We start from the raw sequence: 20,931 nt of genomic DNA, 5'->3' as shown, positions 1-20,931 counted from the left end.
GGTGTAGTCATACAATGGAATTTCATAAACAACCTAATATTTAAAAAGACACTTAACTGTGCTCTTTATGGATGTCTCTAAAAATTATAATGCAGATAAAAAAAGAATTGCTGAATATTACAATATTACACTGTACAACCATGTATGCTTTAGAAGTTGAAAAATATTTTACATATTAAATATGAACTTGCACACATGTTGTAAAATGTTTAAACATGCATAAGAATAGTTTTTAAAATAGTTTAGAATATTGCTTACTTCTAGGCAATAAACGGTAGTACTATACAAAGACTCTAAAGCCAAAGGCTTCAGAATCACAGTTTCATGAAAAAGAGTGTGTTTATCAAATATTCACAAATAAATGACTAATTACTATCCTCATCTTTACAAGGGAAAGGTACCACACACATAAACAGACACACACAGGCACACATGCAGACACATACACACAAACACACAGAGTTCGCTAATCCGAGTTACCGATTTTCTTAGGATTCTCAAAGTGACAACACCGGAAATGAGGTAATTAATGTTAAAAAACAAGTGTTATATTAATAAAAGATGCAATCCCCGAAGTAAACCGTGGAATTTGAATCAAGCTTCAAAGAACTAAACAAAAATTAGACTTTCAAAATTCACCTCCTTGAATCTTTAAGAAATACAGAAGTTCAAAATAGAAAACATTACAGTTTCAGGATACAAAAGTGGAAACACTTGAGAATAAGGCTACATGTTTTTTTAAAATATTGTAAATTACTGTTCTTGTAAGATTGGGTTTTCAAACACAAATACCAGTATTGGCATTATCTAGATCAAATTTTTTTCAGCAAAGTTGAAAAAAATACAGCATTGGGGATAGAAAGACTATTATCAAAATGTCCAATATTGAAATATTCGTCTTTACATAAGTTGAAATTTACCTGCTGTCAAAGGTTGTTCCTTCTTGCATTCGAAGGCTTCATTTGGAAAAGAGTTTTGTATTTCAGTGGCAGGCTAAATGGGTTTGGAAGAACAATGATTAATCAAGAATGGATACTTCACAAAATACATAGTTAAGAAGTCATTCAAAATGAAATTATAAAACTAAATACCTTGAAGGCAGATGACTTCTCAGGAGGCTCTAAAAAGCGAAAGAGATTTATCATCAATCATAAGTAAATATGACAAAGCCAACCACAAATGAAAACAGTGAGAGTATCTAACTGAGTCCTCTTGGTCATCTTTGAGAATGAATACTTTAGATTTGGGAAGTTTTCTTTTGGTTTATTTAGGACACACACATGACAAGAATACACTGAAGAAAATATAAATATAGGTTTCACAGATCATGCAGTTAAGACTTCAAAAGCAAGATTGTGTTTCACATGTAAAAAGAATTGATATGAGAAAATAAATGTCAAAGCTGAACATGGAATGCCATACCAGGTACTTAACGAAACACACTAGAATCATTTATATTATTCTATTCATCATGTTCTTTAATACGGGCCTATCTTTGGAAAGGTACATAGTTATGATGAGAGTTCAGTTGAATGTAGAATTGACATCTCATCTGTGAAGTGTTATGAATTGATCAGCTTGGATATACACTTAGGTCATAATACTAAATATAAATATTCATTGTTTTCCATAACCATATGGTGTAATCATATGCCTATATTTCTGTATCCTCTATTTTATCCATCTGAATGCTTCTTGATCCACTCATGCAAGATGTATAAAACTCATCATGGAAATAATTTATAAGCTTTCAATATTCACATATTTATATAAAAATTAATTGCAATAGATGTATTAAACACAAATAACTTTTTATATTGTTAAGTCACCACAATATTTATTTTAAAAAGCAATCTTATTATTCAAATATAAATTCAGTAATTTTTAGTTCCTACAATTCATCTGATTTGGTGTATCATTAGTCTATAATAAATTTTTGTGGAATGGCAATTCAACACTTTCTTAAAAATAAAGTCAATGTTCTTAGTTTCAAATATATCTCATTTGAATAGCTAACATCAACAAAATATATATTTGTCATGCCTGATTGTAACAGAGAAACCTAATGAGTCACTGTGGTTCTCCCACTTCTGGTAGTCTCTGGAGTGCCCACAAACTACTTTCGGGAGTGCAAATAATCTAAATGCATCTGAAGAGAGTTCACTCAACTGTCCTTCTCAGAGGACAAAACCTGCCTACCTTCTTTCTTGTTTGTCCCCTGTTATCTGCCTAGAATGCCTCTATTAAAAAAATAAAATAAAAATAAAAAATAAACAAAACCCTCTAACTCTGTAGAATTCTTTCCATCCAACACTGTTTCAAATTTCTTTTTCCATCACTTCCTTTCTCCTTGTTTAGTGAGAGTATCTTAAATTTACAGTTTCTGCTTTTTTATCTTTTTCTTCTTCTTCTCTGGCTAAAAGCATACTCAGAAACAAAAGGAATATAATGCTTTCTCTTGACCCTGTTATGTCTTGACCATTTATTCAGTTGCTCTTCTTCCACATTTTCCCCATAAATGGCCTCTCCCCTTGCTTCTGAGAGCGAGCTCCAAGTACCACTGGTATCAGCATCGCCTGAGAACTTACTAATAGAAACTCAATTGTGCTGAATGATACTGTGTATTAATAAGGTATTCAGCTGATTTTCTAATGTTTCATAACTTTTGGTCTATACTGAGTATATATGACAAATTATATAGATGCACACCTATGCATATTTGTTAATACTCACCTATTGCAAATAAAACACAATTCTGCATGCTCAGATAATTCCATCCCTAATGCCTTCCCAGTAGTGAGAAAGACAGGAAAAGTGAGAAAACTTTAACTATAATTTTCTGACAAGTTTTGGGACTGGAAGATCATTTTATATTCTTACCATCTTTCTACGCATTGTCTATCTTTTCTAAATATATATATATATATTTTCCCATCTCCATTTAATAAACCTGCTTCTTCTTCCTTCATGAACTCCCTATACTCTCTCTGTCTTCCTTAGTCTTCATTCCCTTTTTTACTCCTTTTCTCTTACTTATTTCCTGACTCTCCTCATGTCTTAGAGTATTTTGGATTCAAATAATTTGGTTTCTTTTTTTTTTTTTTTTTTTACTCTCTATATATCCTGTTGCCAACTTATACAAGGAATAAAATGTAACTTACCATTTTATTCCTCTCTTTTCAATGTTATGTATTTAGTGGGTAATTTTATTTGGCTATTAGAGTATATCAGTCTTCATGCATTTAGACAAACATATGGTTAAAAGACTTTTCAAATAAAAATGGTTCTTACCTTCTACTTCTCTATTTATATGCTTCGTTACACTTTGATAAATAGACTCAGGTGTACACACTTGAATCTTTGTAGAACTCTCAAAGAGACTCTGTTAAAAGTAGTATCAATAGATAATTTCAATTTTAAAATCAAAAGAGGCATAAAATTTCCTAATTAAAATATTTTTAAACTCAATTTCTGGCTTCAAAGGCAATTTGATTTAAGGATAGGCACATATTGAAAATCACAACATTTTGATAGAAAACCTCACATATGCTATCTAGATCAAAACTTACCAGTTATCTTCATGCAGCTATTGACTCAGTTACTGAGCATGAAAAAATAAATAATATTGACAAAAATATACACTTATCTGCATATTTCAAGAAGCAACTCACTTAAAAATATCTTACTTTATCTTCCTCACCAAAAATCAAGAAGGCACATCAAACAAAATATAATACACTTGCTACCTGCCATAACACAAGTTGGAATTCAATCAGGCTGGTGGGAAAAATATTAGAGATAGTTATAGAGATAGACACAAAGCTGCTTGGAAGACTGAGAAGTTTGCACAATTTTGGTAATAGATATGGTTGAAGGCAACCTGATCTTCACCTTTAGTTAAACAAATTAAAGTAGTCATAAAGGAAGGCAGAGTAGTTTACCTAGCTAGCTAATTTACTCATATAATCTTAAGACTAACCTTTGATGTACCACAGGTGCTTAAGGGCTTTTTACTCGGGAAGTCCACAATGTCAATTACCCTCTAATGGTGTTGACTCAAGCTTTTGTTAATTAATCTTACTGAATAATTGTGAGTCTGACTAGCTGATCAGGGCCATAGTGGCAACTGTTTACAGAACTCAGCAGGGAGTCTATAAGCCACTTGGACACTCTCAGCTGGACTGACAGAGCAGAATATCTGTGTGTCAATGTACTTTATTCATCTGTCGCCGGGTCAGAGGTCTGCAAGGGACAGACTCCCTGCAGCTGGTGTTCCCTGGAAAGGAGGGCTGCCGCACATACATACTGCATTAAACATCGAAAATATTCATGATTATAGAATTATTTAGTGTTAAAAATGATGCATGGTATGAAGAGAATGTTAAGAATAAGTCATATAAAGTATACTCAGAACATTGTAGAAGCTGCTTTATTTAGGTAAACAGGGGCTTAAAATAATCAAAATGTTTTTGATAAAATGCTGACAGAAAAAGTACTTGAATAAAATGAAAAAGTACTAAGGAAAACTTATATTATGTTATGTTTAAATGAAAGCAGACAAGTATTAGAAAGTCTTTTTTTTTTTTTTTTTGTCTATGGACAAATTAGATAAAGTCGACTTGTCTACTGACATCTCATTTCTGTTACCACTGTGCAGCAGGGGCTTGGATCTAAGAGGTCAGTCACTTCCTGTGTCTTTCCACAGTTGTGACCTTGGACTACATCATTATTATTTGGTACTTATGTTGCTATAAGCATGGCTACCACAGATGGACTCAAAGAGTTCTATTTGTAAAAATAATTTCTACTTTTTAAAACACTACTCAAACAAATTGTTGTTATTACAGTCCCACTGGTTTCCTATTCTTTATGCATTATTTTCTCCTAAAATGTTCCTTCAGATCTCTACTGGACAATATACATATGTCAATTATTTCAAATCCAAAGCATTATCTTTTCATGTTTCAAGTTGTACAAAACCGCAGCTTAAACTATTTTTCTATTAATCTAATTAGAACTTTTTTACATCTAGATATACCACCAAATCATATATTTGCCCAAAGGTGGATTCAGAGTAATTCTTTAGTTTTCAGCCAAACTTTCCCTCGAACTCATGTGAATTACTGGTGAATTCTAAGCTTTATTTTTTATACTATACTAAACTCGTGTCTAAAACTAATTCTGAAAATTAGTAGAATTTCACTATCAAGCAGTAATCTACTTAGCACATAGATTTTTTTTTAAGTATTTTTTTTTTTTTTTTTGGAGACAGAGTCTCACTCTGTCACCCAGGCTGGAGTGTGATGGTACAATCTCAACTCACTGCAACCTCCTCCTCCCGGGTTCAAGTAATTCTCCTGCCTCACCTTCCCAAGTAGCTGGGATTACAGGTATGTGCCACCGTGTCCAACTAATTTTGTATTTTTAGTAGAGACAGGATTTCACCATATTTACCAGGCTAGTCTCGAACTCCCAAACTCAGGTGATCCTCCCACCTTGGGCCTCCCAAAGTGCTGGCATTACAGGCATGAATTACAGTGCCCAGCCAAGTGTGTTTTTAGAAATACCAGAATTTCTTCTGAGCATATGCAGTGGTAAGAAAACCAAGTCAAAGCCTCTGATTTTGTATTTTCACATCACTCAATATTAACATTTTTAGAGAATAATAACATCAATAATATACAATACCCCAGAATCCCAAGCATTTTCTTTATCTTCCTCTTGTTTGGATTCTGTTGGGAACCTCTGATCTATAAAAGGTTAATCACAGACACATTCATAAGAACACTTCTTATTATAAATTTTTTAAACATATACAAATCTATTTTCATTCATGAATCTGTGGACTTTCTTCTGTAGCCTGTATATTCTCTTGGTGGATAATAACCACCACTTCTATAGTCAATTGGTTAGAACTGCAATCTTAAAAATCTAAAAATTAACTTCATATTCATTAGAATGCAAAAGAAAAATAAAAGTTTGACTAATTTGTATTAATTATTTCTTCACAAAAGAAGTCATATTCTCTTCTCCCATGAAACCCACTATGTCAGATATTTGCTGTTCACTCAGATAATTTTAATTACCTATCATCTGTCATTTCTAAGTTTTTATTTTTTATTATTACTTAGTTTGATTAAGCAATCTTTATTACACGGTTCTTCAAAAAAGATTATTTATCAATAAGTAAGATTCTTCAAGATACTAACTTTTTGATATTAGCAAAATATACATCCAATCCTTTGAAATTTCAGTAGGCCATGACAATATATTTGATGTGAATGTGTTTTAGATAAATAAGCTTAAAGAACTTGTACTGCATATAAATTAAAAGCTACTTTAATTACAATGAGATAGTATTTCCTCAATGCAACAATATCTTCAGAATCAACTTGTGACTCCTTGGAGAAACATTAGAAACTTATAGGAAAAATGAGTGCTGTAAGTAACCTAAATTTCCAACATTTCATAGAATTAAATCAAGGTCCATGCAAGGTCCAAGGAGTACTGAGAGCCATGAGGCAGAAAACGAATATATAACAGAAATATTCTAAATGCATCTGAAGTTAATTCACTCACATTTCCTTTTCAGAAACTCTAAAGTTGCCTAGCTATCTTCTTTCTTGCCCCGTTTCCTGCCTCACAATCCCTCTTCCTTAGCCAAAATAATGTCTATATCTGTGGTCTTGATTCTTCCCACTCAACATCTTTTAAAATCAATTTTCCCAACACTTTCTTTCTCTTTGATTAGGGGTAGTATCTGACATCTGTAATTACTATTTATTTACCTTTTTTCCCCTCTGGCCAGAAACATACTCAGAAATAAAAGCAATATAATGCTTTCCCTTGACCCTGTTATGTCTTGACCTTCTATCCAACTGCCCTTCTTCCAGATTTTTCCAAAGGAAAGGCTGTTCCCTTGCTACTTAAGAGTGAGGTTGAAGGACCACCAGTATCAGCATCACTTGAGAACTTATTTAAAAATGCCAGAATCCCATGCCTGCTGAATCATAGCGTGCATTGTTAACAAGGTATTCAGCTGATTTTCTACAGTTTGAAAACTTCTGATCTATACCGAGTCTATATGACAAATTATATACATGCATGGCTGTGCAAATATGCTTATATTCACCTATTGCAGATAAAACACAACTCTCCATGGTCAGGTGCTTCCATCCCTAATGCTTCCCCACCAGTGAGAAAGACAGGAGAGACAACATTTTGCTATAATTCCCTGGCAAATTTTGGTAATGAAAGGTCACTTTATATTCTTCAAATCTTTCTAACCATGACCTATCTTTCTCTAAAGAATTATTTTATTTTACCATCCGCCATTATATAAGCCTGCTTCTTGTTGCCTCATGTACTCCATGTATTCTCTGTCTTCCTCTGTCTTCATTTCCTCTTTTACTCCTTTGCTCAGGTCTTACAGTATATTGATTTAAACTAATAATTCCGCTCTTTTTTTTTTTTTGGCACTGTCAATATAATCTGTTGCTAACACCTGAGAAGACATATAAGTTTCACTCCTTTTGTTCTTCTATGCTATGCATTTAAAAAATAATTTTCTTTGGCTGTCAGAGTATATCAGTCCTCATGCATTTAGACAAACATTTGGCCAAATGGTGTTTTAAATTAAAAAAATTGTTCTTACCTTCTATTTTGTGATTTATTGTTTCGACATCATTTTGATATATAGCACCAGGTAAACACATATAATTCTGTCCAGCACTCTTAGAGATAATCTGTTAAAGATAATATCAATAAATAATTTGTTTATTTCATTTTTTTGTTTTTTTGAGATGAAGTCTTGCAGCGTGGCTCTTTGGTGTGATCTTGGCCTACTGCCACCTCTGTCTCCCAGGTTCAAGCAATTCTCCTGCCTCAGCCTCCCAAGTAACTGGGACTATAGGCATGAGCCACCACGCCTGGCTAACTTGTTCTATTTTTAGGATAGACAGGGTTTCACCATGTTGGCCAGGCTGGTTTTGAACTCCTGATCTCAAGTGATCCGCCTGCCTCATCCTCCCAAAGCACTGGGATTACGGCGTGAGCCACATCAATAAATATTTTCAATTTTAAAATAATAAAAATGACAAGCATCAATACTTTTATTTAAAATCTTTTTTATGGACTGGGCACAATGGCTCACACCTGTAATCACAGCACTTTGGGAGGCCAAGGCGGGTGGATCACGAGGTCAAGAGATCGAGACCATATTGGCCAATTGGGTGAAACCCCATCTCTACTAAAAATACAAAAATTAGCTGGGCATGGTGGCAGGTGCCTGTAATCCCAGCTACTCAGGAGGCTGAGGCAGGAGAATTGCTGGAACCCAGGAGGTAGAGGCTGCAGTGAGCTGAGATCAGGCATTGCACTCTAGCCTGGTGACAGAGCAAGACTCCATCTCAAAAAAAAAAAAAAAAAAATTTCTTAAAACATATTTTTTTTTTACTTTAAAGGTAATTAGATTTAAAGCTGTTCACATATTGAACACCAAAACATTTCAAGAGGAAACCTCAAATGTGCTCTGTATATCAAACTTATCTTTTATCTTCATGTCGCTATTGACTAGGTTACTGAGCATGGAAAATAAAACATATTCAGAAAAAATTCACTCGTGTACAAAAGGAATTAAATTCAAAGTATCTGCCTTACTCTGTAGTCCTCACCAAAAATAATAGGGCATTTCAAACAGAACACAATATGATTAAACACTTGACATATGCATAAATATAGAATTTTTGTTAAAAACTATGCAGGGCATGAAGAGAATTTTCAGAGTATGTCATACAGAGTAGGAATAGAACTCTGTAGAAATTGTTTCATTTAGGAAAACAAGGGCTTAAGATAATAAGAATAATTTTTACAAGTTTTTTGCTGATAAAGAACTGCTTGAATAAAAGGAAAGATTCAGAAGGAAAACTTTTATTTATGTTACTTTTAAATGAAAGCAAAGTCATTAGATAAAGTATGTGATTGATTAAGACACAACTTCAGAAAAGTAGAGCAAGCCTTCATAAAAAGAGAAAAACAAAAACATGTATTCGTGAAACGTGTAACATGTGCCAGACACATATTTGCAGATTTTTCTTCACTTTAGAATAATGAGGATGATGATGATGTTGGTGGTTACCCCACTTTCTACTTCCTAGTCATTCTAGGTTAAGAACAAAATGATGAACAAATACGGTCCACTGTTCTCTCTGTTTAGAATGTCTTCCTCCTAGACTTTCATATGGCCTACGCCTCATCTTTGAGATGGAGATTAAATGGCAGTCTCAGAAAGATCTACTCTGACCACAGAATTCCACTGCCACTCCCACACCCATGCTAATTATAAAGTTCTTCAATTTTCTCTAACCAAACATTCTCTGTTTTGTTTTTAAGAAAAAGTTATAGTGACTTATAAGTTTTTTCTATTTGTTATTCTCTTCCTACTACTACAGCATAATCCCTCATCTTGGATATTCAGAGTCTCATTGCCTAACACAGTTAGTGCTCAGAAAGAAATTACTCCAGGTCAAAACATTGAAAATCTCATCAGGAAAGTCTAACTTTCCAAACTGCTATATTTCTATGGAAAATCTGCAGTTGTAGCCTGCTGAAAGTTACCATCCCCTTACCCAAAATTAGAAATCCACATGCCTGTTCCTACTCCCCGTTCTTGTGCTAACAATACTGCTCTCACATAAATGCCACTTTGATCATTTCATCTGACATTCGTATACAGACTTTCCAGTTTACAAAATCTTTTCACATTTGTTACAACATTATTTCATCACATGTACCTAAGAGGTAGATATGAGCACTATTTTTATTAACAAGGTTACTGGTATTTGATTAGGTTAAATGATTTTTTCCAAGTTCCCATAGATAGTAAGTGACAGAACCAAAATACAGACTTATTTTTTGACATCCACTCATTGTTGTTACCACTACGCAGCTGCTGCTTCTAAGTGGTAAGGCCATTCCTATCTCTTTCACATCCACAGCTGTGACTTTGGAATACATCATTATTATTTGATACTTATGTGGCTGCAAACATGGCTGCCACAAAGGGACTCAAAGGTTTCTATTTGTGAAAAGAATGCCTGCTTATTAAAATACTACTCAACCAAATTGTTGTTATTACAGTTTTACAGGTGTCCTATTTCTCATGTTTATCCAATTCCTGAAATGTTCTTTCAGATATATACTGGATAATCAAAATATACCAATACTTTCAAGTCCCAGGCATGATCTTTTCAAGTTCCAAGTTGAGCAAGACTAAGACTACAGTTTAAACTCTTTCTCCCTGAATCCAGTTAGAGCTTTTGTATATCTAGATATACATAGAATCATACATTTGCCCATAAATGAACGCAGATAAATTATTTAGTTTTTAGACAAATTTAACTTCAGAACTTGAATAGATTCCTGGTGCCTTCTAAGCCTTATTTTCTTTTGCACTATTCTACACTGGCTTCAAAATTAATACTGCAAATCAGCAGAATTGCACTATGCAACTGTTATCCACTTGGCACATGATTAAAAAGTACGTTCTGATAAATGCCAGAAAATAATTTCATATAGACACATGCAGAGGTGAGAAAATAAAGTCAAATCATCTTTCTATGTTTTAAGATTACTCATTACTTAAATTTTAAAATAACATCAACAACAATACACATACCTCAGAATCAGAAGGTGATTTTATATCTTCTTTTTGTCCTGATTCTGATGTGGGCATCTTATCTACAAAATGTTATTCACAGACACATATATGAGAACATTTATTACTGTAAAGTGTAAAAACATATACAAATCTATTTCCATTTATGAATATTTCAAAAATAAGAGTTAATAGCAAAAATAGAAATTCAAAATTGAAGCAGGTTCAGAAAAAAGAATTGATAGTATGAGAAAAGACAGCAGAAAGTATTTTTTTAAGTAGACATTGTTATTTGGTCTACAAAATTGTTTTCTAAATAATAGCATTTAAGCATAGAAAAATTTTCAGAGATATTCACTAAATTACCACTTTTATTATTTTGGCATAAAAAAATAAAATCGTCATTACTTTTTTGATCTTGTGGAGCTTGTTCAATAATGCCAATATCATTTTCTTGTTGTCCAGTTACTGTCTTTGTTGCTCCCTCCTATTACAAAAAACCGAAAAGCAACAACAAAAAAATCTTCAGAAAAAAATTGTATTTATTCACTCACTCACTCAATTTGTCAGACAAAACAAAACAAAAACATCCATTGTATCTATCAAATCACAGGCACTAACCTAGTAGAAGCAGAAAATACACACAGAAGATAAATTCTAGCTTACATTCAAGAAATGGTAGAGACATGTGAAAACAAATAAGAACAGAAAAACATAACTCACCAGTTCTACAATTTAAGTCAATAAAATACATAAGGGCATAAAGGAGAGAAAAATCAGTTTCACCTGAAAAGCACAGAAAATGCTGCCATAATGGGGCCATATTTGGAAGGACAGGCAAAGTGCAGAGTCAGGATACAAAGACTCTAGGTGCAACAGCATGTGCAAAATAATAAGGCATGAAACAACATGGCAACTGAGGGGTGCCAAAGTGATATGGTAAAACTGGAACACAGTCAGAGGAAATGAGTTGAAGAGAGAAAATGGGGCCAAACCATATAAGATATGTGTCACGCTAGAATGTGTACTTAACCCTTCAGGTAATGGGTATCCGCTCAATATGCAGATGAGTTACATCATTACAAATATATTTTAGAAAGGTGACCCTTCCCATGATGTAAAGATAGATGAACATGGGGAGATGGGGCAAAACTAGAAAGGAGTACTTCAAAATTATAGGTAGAGAGTTAATTACGGTAATAAGACATGGAAAATTATAAGAAGGTAGATAATACAAATTTTGGTGTGTGACTGGCTTGGTGACCTGGAGGAAGGTTGAAGTGCAGGATGTGGGGGATGGTTAAAATGGAGGTTGAAGTGCTTGAGCATTTCATGGCTACTTCCTAGGTGTTATTTACTAGGATGGGGAAACCAGATGACTGAGTAGATTACAAAGAGTCAGAAAAGAGGCAGGAAAAGAATAAAAAAAAAAAGATGCTTTCAGTTTGAGACCTCTAAGATTTGAGGCATCCAAGGGGCTTGGAAGAAAGATCTGGATAAATACATTTGGAGTATGAGTAGATAATCTACATGAGGAAAATTACATAGTGATAAGGAAATAAATATTTATAAGATAGACTAAATGGGTAGAATTAAGCAACACAAATCTACACAGACTGTTGAAATTTTGAAAATGAAATTAAAGGAGAGAGAAAAACGTGGGATTAAGTTTCTCAGTCATATATTTCCAAATTTGTTTCAAGAATATAATTTTATTTATATATGTAAATATTTATTTCTGAAATATTATTGCAATATGCATCTTTGAATTGAATGAAAACATTTAAATCTACAACAAGATTCTGCAAAATGACCTATATAAAAACCTTGAAATTTTTAATTTTAGAAGAGAAATGCTTACCCATAGAATTACGAGGCATTTTTAAGTACTACTATAAAGTGAGATAGAAATGTGAAACCCTGCTTTAAAATTCACATGCTTTTCTTATGTTCCTGTAAACAATATAATACTAGCTCAAATTGCCTACTTATACCATATAGGATGGTAGTTTAAAATTGGAGAAAAGATCTCACATAAAGAAAATTAAGCAATAATTATTCAAGTTCAAGATTTAATAGTTTTTATGTATATCTATGATTGTCAAGCAGAATTCAGTATTCACAGGAGAAGTGAAGAAAGAAACTAAAAAATTCAAATCAACAGGATTCCTGAGTTTTAGAAATAAACAAATGTATGTGCAAGGTTTGATAATTATGAAGACTAAAGTTAATAAGGCTTCCTGGAAATAATATAAAATATCCCCATTGCAAGAGATATTTTAAGAGTAAAAACAATTCTTCCGATGTTAAGTTTGTATACTCTGTTAACAATCTTCCCTCACATATGATTCTATGATAATAGGCACTTTACTTTTAAAAAATCCACAAATATTGAATACATTCATTTGTTGTGTGTATATAATACCACTACATACATACTATGAACAAAAGATATCAGAATATTTTTAGAGATTAATAATTTCTACATTTATTTCTTTGAGAGTGTTCTAGCTTAAAAGTGATTTTAAAAAAGTGATTAAAAATTTAAGAGACACAGAATAAGAACATTGTTCATATGATCAGAAAATGTAATTTTAATAACAAGCTTAAATAAAATGCTTATTTATTTATACTCTATTATCAAAAATATTCAAAACAGCTACCACGGTTACATCAAAGAGTAAGATAAATTAGTTAAATAACCTAAGAATATGTCAAACATTAAATTAGAAATCTTAAACCAGAAACCAAAGAGTCAAAAATTGATAATTCACAATAAGGCTGACAAGGCCTAAAACAGATTTCACTTTGCATTCTACATTAATATGACTAAATTAAATATAAAACGTAAAGTTAATAAAAGAAGTGAGAATTAAATTTTCGTTCCTTGTTTATAATTTTTTTTTTTTTTTTTTTTTTTTGAGACAGAGTCTGGCTCTGTTGCCCAGGCTGGAGTGCAGTGGTGCAATCTTGGCTTACTGCAAGCTCCACCGCCCGGGTTCATGCCATTCTCCTGCCTCAACCTCCCGAGTAGCTGAGACTACAGGTGCCCGCCACCACGCCCGGCTAATTTTTTTCTATTTTTTAGTGGAGACAGGGTTTCACCATGTTAGCCAGGATGGTCTCGATCTCCTGACCTCATTATCTGCCTGCCTTGGCCTCCCAAAGTGCTGGGATTACAGGTGTGAGCCACCGCGCCCGGCCATTTATAAATTTTTTGTTGACACAGTATAAATGTACATGTTTTGGGGGTACATATTATCACTTAATACATTCACATAATCAAAACAGAATAATTGAGATATTAATCACCATAAGTATTTATCTTTCCTATATATTAGAAACATTCAAATTATTCTCTACTAGGTATTTTAAAGAGTACAATAAATTGCTCTTACCTATAGTTTTTCTTATATTTTCTTTCAGCCTTTTATTAAAATCAGCTACAAGTCACTCAAAAACACCTGAGCCGTAATTTATTACCTGGCTATGTTTTCTAATTTTTTATTTTAAATCATTTATATAATATCTTTTATTCTAGAGCGTTCCTGCTCTCATTTAAACAACTTTTTTGTTCTTTTTTTAATAATAATCTGTGTCATCTTGACTCTCTCATGGAGTCTCTATGTTTATCTTACCCTTCTTCAATGAATTATTTCATTTCACCCCGTTCATGTAATTTATTATTATAGAAATATGGTGGTATCCATCAATGAATGAATTATTTCATTTCACCCCTTCATATAATTTATTATTATAGAAATATGATGGTATCCATTAGATTATTATTGTTCTTTTTTCTTTTTCTTTCTTTTTCTTTTTTTTTTTTTTTTTTTTTTTTTTTTTTTTTTGAGATGGAGTCTCGTTCTGTCTCCCAGGCTAGAGTGGTGCAATCTCTGCTCACTGCAAGCTCCGCCTCCCGGACTCACGCCATTCTCCTGCCTCAGCCTCCTGAGTAGCTGGGACTACAGGCGCCCGCCACCACACCTGGTTAATTTTTTGTATTTTTAGTAGAGACGGGGTTTCACCATGTTAGCCAGGATGGTCTCGATCTCCTGACCTCGTGATCTACCCACCTGGGCTTCCCAAGTCCTAGGATTACAGGCGTCAGCCACCGCACTCGGCCCCTAGATTATTTTTTTAACCAAAATAACCTAGGACAAAAATTTACCCTTACAAAGTTTATAATATTATAGAAATAATTAAAATTTAAAAAGTTAAATTACATGTTATATTTTGGAATATCTCTTCACAGTTGTATTAATTACCTCTTGTGTGGAAAAATGTGAGACTTTAGTTTTTAATAGTACCTTATTTAACTGGGTTTGCATTGAAATGGTATGGGTTGTTTCTATTCTGTGTGGCAAAAAGCTAAGTATAAATAATTGTATAAATTCTGCTTCTTCCAAGAAACAGAGAAAGAAAGAGTAAATCATGGGGAAGGCAATGATTGATTAATGAAAATCCTGTATAGCAACTAAATAGAAACCTGTAAATAAATATGCTGACAATGGAGACAGTGATGCCCTCTCAAAAGCAGACACTGAAAAAATGTATTCTGTGAGAAAAAAAGTCTGGGGTAAATCATTTTTAAAAAGGTGAAAGAGGGAGAAACAAACAAGAGACCTTACCAATCAAGTATAGCTTCAGTCATGAAAGAAAATGAAAAACAACTACTATAAGACATGTGATGAAATACATAAAATACAGACTTTTGTTCATAACATATTCCTATAATGCCGATCAGTATTTACACTATAATTAGTTATTTTGTTAATACCTGTGTAATAAAGATTTAAATTTTATTATTATATAAGAAGACACCAAATTAGTTAAACATGGTCGTCAGCCAATACCTAAAAGCGAGAATTTTCTTACTACAGAGAGAGAAAAAATTTAAAAAGGAATGTTTCATAAACTTTTCACCTGAAGAAAGTATTGGTAATAAGAATTTTAGAGTAACGTATTCCTTAAAAATATATGTTTAATAGAACATGACTTTCGGCCGGGCTCAGTGGCTCACGCTGTAATCCCAGCACTTTGGGAGGCCCAGGAGGACAAATCATGAGGTCAAGAGATTGAGACCATCCTGGTCAACAGGGTAAAATCCTGTCTCTACTAAAATTACAAAAATAAAGTGGGCGTGGTGGCACGTGCCTGTAGTACCAGCTACACAGGAGGCTAAGGCAGGAGAACTGCTCGAACCTGGAAGGTGGAGGAGGAAGTGAGCCGAGATCGTGCCACTGCACTCTAGCCTGCATGACAGAGGGAGACCCCGTTTCAAAAAAAAAAAAAAGAGCATGAGTTGAGACTAAATTCATTAATTTTTTTTTTTTAATCTAAACTCCACTTGGAAGATACTGGAAAATACAGCGTAACCTTCTTTCTTATTTACTACATGTCACTGATTGTCTTATTTAAGACATATTTTCTCAAGATAACTTACATGAATTTATGCATTCTAAATATTAAAAGACAATATAAATTTAAACCATATTTTAGAAATGAATTAGATTTAATTTTAAGATATATTATGCATATTATCTTACTTGTAACATTCCATAACATAAAAATTCATTTGTCTGCTTATTTATTCACATTGAAAACCTCTTAAAATGCTTTTTATAGGCAAGACTGTATTCTGGGTACACAAGGATGCACGCAAGTATGTTTTCTAACTTGCGGTATCTCATAGTGATGCAAGAGCTTCAAAACAATTATGTAAACAACTAAATACAAAATCTTCTGAAATTTAAAATTTTCAAATGTGATCATAGATCCTAGAACAATATGTTTAAAAACTGCAATTTAAAAATTCTGAAATTAAAATCTTGCCATATGCTTATTAAGAGTCTCTAATTCCAGAACTGGTTGTTTAATTGGGGTAAAACCTGCGTTCTTCATTTAGATGAAGACTTTAAAGTATACTTTTAATTAAGTAACTTAGAAAACACACTGGCATCCCTTAATAATACAGATTCTGAGAAAGAGAATTTACATTTCTAAATTTCTACTATTATTTTTTAAATTAGAGATAAGGTCTCATTATGTTGCCCACACTGGTCTCAAACTCTTGGGCTCAAGCAATCCTCCTGCATCAGCCTCCTTGGTAGCTGGAACTACAGGCATGCACCACCATGCCCAAATAAATTTTCACAACTTCTAATATTATTTTGGTGTATTTAAAGAACCAAGAAGAGAAACTGAGACAAAGCTCTCTCCTATAAACTACGTAATATCAAAATAATAAGTGCAAAAAAACCTATATGCTATGTGGCACAGTTTTGGAACTGAACAGTATCAGAGAGATTCCTTGATTACTATAATAAGTAACGTGATCCATTAAAGACAAATTTAAGCATGAGGTTTTTTTTTTTAAGTTACAATAGGATAATTTTAAAACTCACAGTAAGTACACTTATCCAAATAAAAATTTACCAGATTTTATATATTCTTTACTGTGGAAAAGTTTTTTCTAATATAATGTTCCTGTCACTATATATTCTCCAGCCCATTCCTTTTTTGGGCCCTCACAACCTCAAAGTATTTACCAAACATTTGTTATTTACTAAAGTAAAAAAAAAGTTTAAATCAACTACTCATATTTTATATAAAATGTTCTTATCTGACCAACTTTATATTGCCAACATGAAATAATGATACTTACAGCACTGCAAAACATGAAAAGTAAATACTATACAGAACTAGATTCCAACTGAGAAAATCAACTTCACAAAAGACCATTTTACCTTGGTAGCAAGATTAAAGTCTTCCTCAAGTTTTGTAGACTGTGAATTTTCAATAGTCTGTTTGCCAAAATGACTTTAGAGAAAAAAGATGTAACATAAATGAGCAAATTCACATATTTTAAAAATAAAATCTGCTAGTACATATCTTGGTGCTCACTTTAAAAAATGAAAACAAAAAGCAAAATCTGGGAAAAGATCAGTCCTCTGTATATTAAATCATGTTTCTTGGTAAAATTAAAATATGCCCTCTGTTTTTAAAAAATATCTTAGTTACATATTTTTGACTCTTCCTCCCCAACCTATAACATTCAATGAACACTCACTCTTAGCTTCATAAAAAATAGTGACAGCCAATATAATTGGCATACCCTGAATATAATTTGTCCTCACAAACTGTCCTCAATGATGAACTAGAAATCTACTTAATAACTGACATAACTTTTGATATCTAAACCGGAACAAACTTGATAACCTAAAATGAGGAAGAAAGACACAGTTACCGTATCCCTTTTCCATTATCTATCTCTGATTCAAAGACTAATCTGTGTCACAGGAAAATGACATTCTTTGTTTCTCAGCAAAAAAACCACTTAAGAAGCCCTGTTGCTTCCCTTCACCCTAAAACACTACAGAGGGTGCCCTGAAATATTTGAAATGTTGAAAAGCTGAACCTACAAATGTCAAATCACAAATGTATATTTCTTATTAGAAATATTTTTCTCAACAAAAAGTGAAACTGTAAAAATAATAAAATCTAACTACTTATTTTATACTTGTCCTTCCCTGTTCAGGGCTACATCAACTAGCAAAACCTTAAAAATCTTTGTACTTATTCCCAAGGAGAGAGTCTGCTAGAAAAACTGAGTCCTGATAATTGGATTTCTCTAAGTACCATATATACACAGAGAGAAAGATCTGGAAGTGGGAGCCACTATATATAGTGAAAGTGTCTCTCACTTCCACATCTTTCTTCTGCAGGGCTTCATGGCAGTCTCCAACCTTTAAATATTCAGCTCATCAAAGCACAGATTACTGAAAAGATAAATTCAATGACCAGCCAAGAGCTCTGTATTTACCTGTTCCTGGAAAACAACTAAATGGAGTCTCAGTCAGTCATTCACCTCCCCCATAAGCATGTTACCAAAAACCCAATTGAAGCTCCCTGACTTATTTGCCAGCCAATCTTACCCCTGCTTTACATGTACATGGGTAGGACATTAGAGGCTTGGAAAAAGAGGCAAAGGGGAGGGGACACTTGCCCTGGGCCACAGATCTGTGTAATTCAGCAACCTTCAATCTCCTAGCATTCAAGGGGCTCTAAGCCTCTCCAGTGAGATTTGGGGTGAAAGAACAGAATAGCACATTTCTATCTGATTGTAGAGACTTTTTTTTTTTTTTTTTTTTTTTTTTTACCCTTTCAACAGAAATCTTGAAGTTTGTCCATTCCTCCAATTAAACAAGCAAAAAAGCAGTGACCTATTCAGGACTTCTTTTGTACCATATTTAATATGCCTTTCTAGATAACTCCCAATATCTACTGTGTTTGTTCTAATTTATCTTCATCAAACTTGTCATAAGATCCAACATTCTGATCTCTTTGGTAAAACCCTTACTCCTACCAATCCTGGGATTATTTCTCTTCAGACTTGGCCTTTCCCTGCTAATTCCCTTGTTACCTACTTCCACTGGGTTCTCCAGCTAATTCCATTCTTATCCTTTTCAATTTGTTTAATTAGACCCATTTCCTCTTCCTTTCTATTATTCAAACACTCACTTACATGGTGATATAAAAACAAGAGTAATGGGCTTTGAAATGAGTTTAAATATTACTTGTTACCTCCTATATTTAAATAGGTCACTTTGAGTTTCAGACTCTCCATCTGAACAACCATTTTTCCAGGATATTAAATACAGGTTGAAATATGAAAGTATTTTGATTAGTCTCCAAGAGTCCTTAAAATCCTAAAATTTCATGTACTTTTAATTTTACCTATAGAAAAATGGGGCTGGTAGAAAGCAATAAAATAATAGAAGAAAAGAACACCAAGGAAAGCAGAGAAGAAAGTAATTAGGAAAAGATCATAGAAAAGTCATGGAAGAAGAAAAAAAGACTCTAGCAAAAAAAAAAAGAAGAGTTCATGCAACTAGGCAGGGTACTGCTTTGAAGAAAAACTAAGCTGGGAAGTCAGTAAACTGAGAAATCTATAAGAAATAGCCTCTAAATATGATTAACATATTTCTACGTAGATATTCTCCAATAAGAGTAAAATAATTCATCTATAGGACTTACCTGGTCTTGCTTATGAAACAAAAACCTATGTCTTGTCACCACAGCTAAGTCAGATCTGCTCTAAAAACTTTGATGATAAAAACAAGGTACTGGTATACCTCTTTAACTCTTAAACATGTTAGAACAAAGTCTTGGATTAACCAGTGTTCTAAGGGAAATCTCTAAAAAGAGTTAACATATGACAAAATGTGACTTTGTGAATTCATCCCATCTGAACCTGGACCTTGATCCTAATGATGCACAGGTATCCATCAATCTGTGCTGAGGGGCAAGAGAAGGGATTTGGGAGCAAGGTAGGCTGATGGCAAACTCAAGGGTCAGTTACTTTTTAGCTATGAAATCATAGACCAATTAATCAACCTCTCTGAACCACATTTGACTGACTACTACAAAGTAGGTGATAGTAGCACAGATGTTTTACAAAGCTGTGTGATGACTATGTGAGATGATAAATATTAAGCACATAATATGTTGTCTAGCCCAGAGTAGAATACTCAACAGATAGTGATTTCTTTCCTCTATATGTTCTGAGTTAAAATATACGTTTTAAAAAACCATAAAGTCTTACCTGAATATAGACTCTACAGAACTCACATGCACTATTAAAGAGAAAAAGTAAAATACATTAAATCAACAAATATAGATAGAAAATACAGAATATTAAAAACATAAGAGGGCATGATGGCACATGCCTGTAATCCCAGCTACTTGGGAAGGTGAGGCAGGAGGATCACCGGAGGAGCCCAGGAGTCTGAAAGTAGCCTGGGAGACATCATGATACTTTAACTTAATTTAAAAGAATCATGCACACTTTCATGCATGATCCAGATATTGTATAAAAAAGCATAATACTCAGATGCTTTGTTATAAAGACTGAGATAATTTGATATACAGCATTCCTTTGGGACAATACATTAAGACTATAGTAAAATTATTATTAAGTATACTACTGGTAGAAAATTGATGCATTAAGAACTATTATTTCCCCTCCTTTATAGTTCTCAAATGAGAGGAAAAATCGAATTTAGCACAATTTGATATCTAAAAGTGAACTACAGTGTACAATAGCCATAATACAAACAGAATCCTATAAGACTGACAGAAAATTGTATTATTAGCAGAATTAGTATAAGTGGACAGTGTCAACCTTAGAAAGTATAATTTCTAGACAAATGAACTCGGAGCAGTTAGAACAGAGGATACAGTAGTCTCTCTTGATCTGCTCTACTTATAGAAAG

The 20,931-nt window shown here is 33.2% G+C and overlaps 1 protein-coding gene across 2 annotated transcripts in view; it reads right to left on the bottom strand.

Annotated features, from left to right (window-relative positions):
• Positions 1 to 207: 207 nt before the first annotated feature.
• LOC126947416 (ankyrin repeat domain-containing protein 30B-like) overlaps positions 208 to 20,931 on the bottom strand; it is a 34,164-nt gene continuing 13,440 nt past the window's right edge. For both annotated transcript variants that reach the window (XM_050778072.1, XM_050778071.1), the window contains 9 exons: positions 20,262 to 20,292; positions 17,404 to 17,476; positions 11,063 to 11,141; positions 10,676 to 10,737; positions 7,655 to 7,745; positions 5,689 to 5,750; positions 3,292 to 3,382; positions 1,092 to 1,120; positions 208 to 993 (listed from right to left, as the gene is read on the bottom strand). In XM_050778072.1, coding sequence (XP_050634029.1) covers positions 901 to 993; positions 1,092 to 1,120; positions 3,292 to 3,382; positions 5,689 to 5,750; positions 7,655 to 7,745; positions 10,676 to 10,737; positions 11,063 to 11,141; positions 17,404 to 17,476; positions 20,262 to 20,292 — 611 coding nt within the window. In that variant the 3' untranslated portion in view covers positions 208 to 900. The remainder of the gene's footprint in view (positions 994 to 1,091; positions 1,121 to 3,291; positions 3,383 to 5,688; positions 5,751 to 7,654; positions 7,746 to 10,675; positions 10,738 to 11,062; positions 11,142 to 17,403; positions 17,477 to 20,261; positions 20,293 to 20,931) is intronic.

Source organism: Macaca thibetana, unplaced genomic scaffold (assembly GCF_024542745.1).
Source record: "Macaca thibetana thibetana isolate TM-01 unplaced genomic scaffold, ASM2454274v1 unplaced_scaffolds262, whole genome shotgun sequence".
Lineage (NCBI taxonomy): Eukaryota > Metazoa > Chordata > Mammalia > Primates > Cercopithecidae > Macaca > Macaca thibetana.
This window is presented reverse-complemented; position numbering and strand designations above follow the sequence as displayed.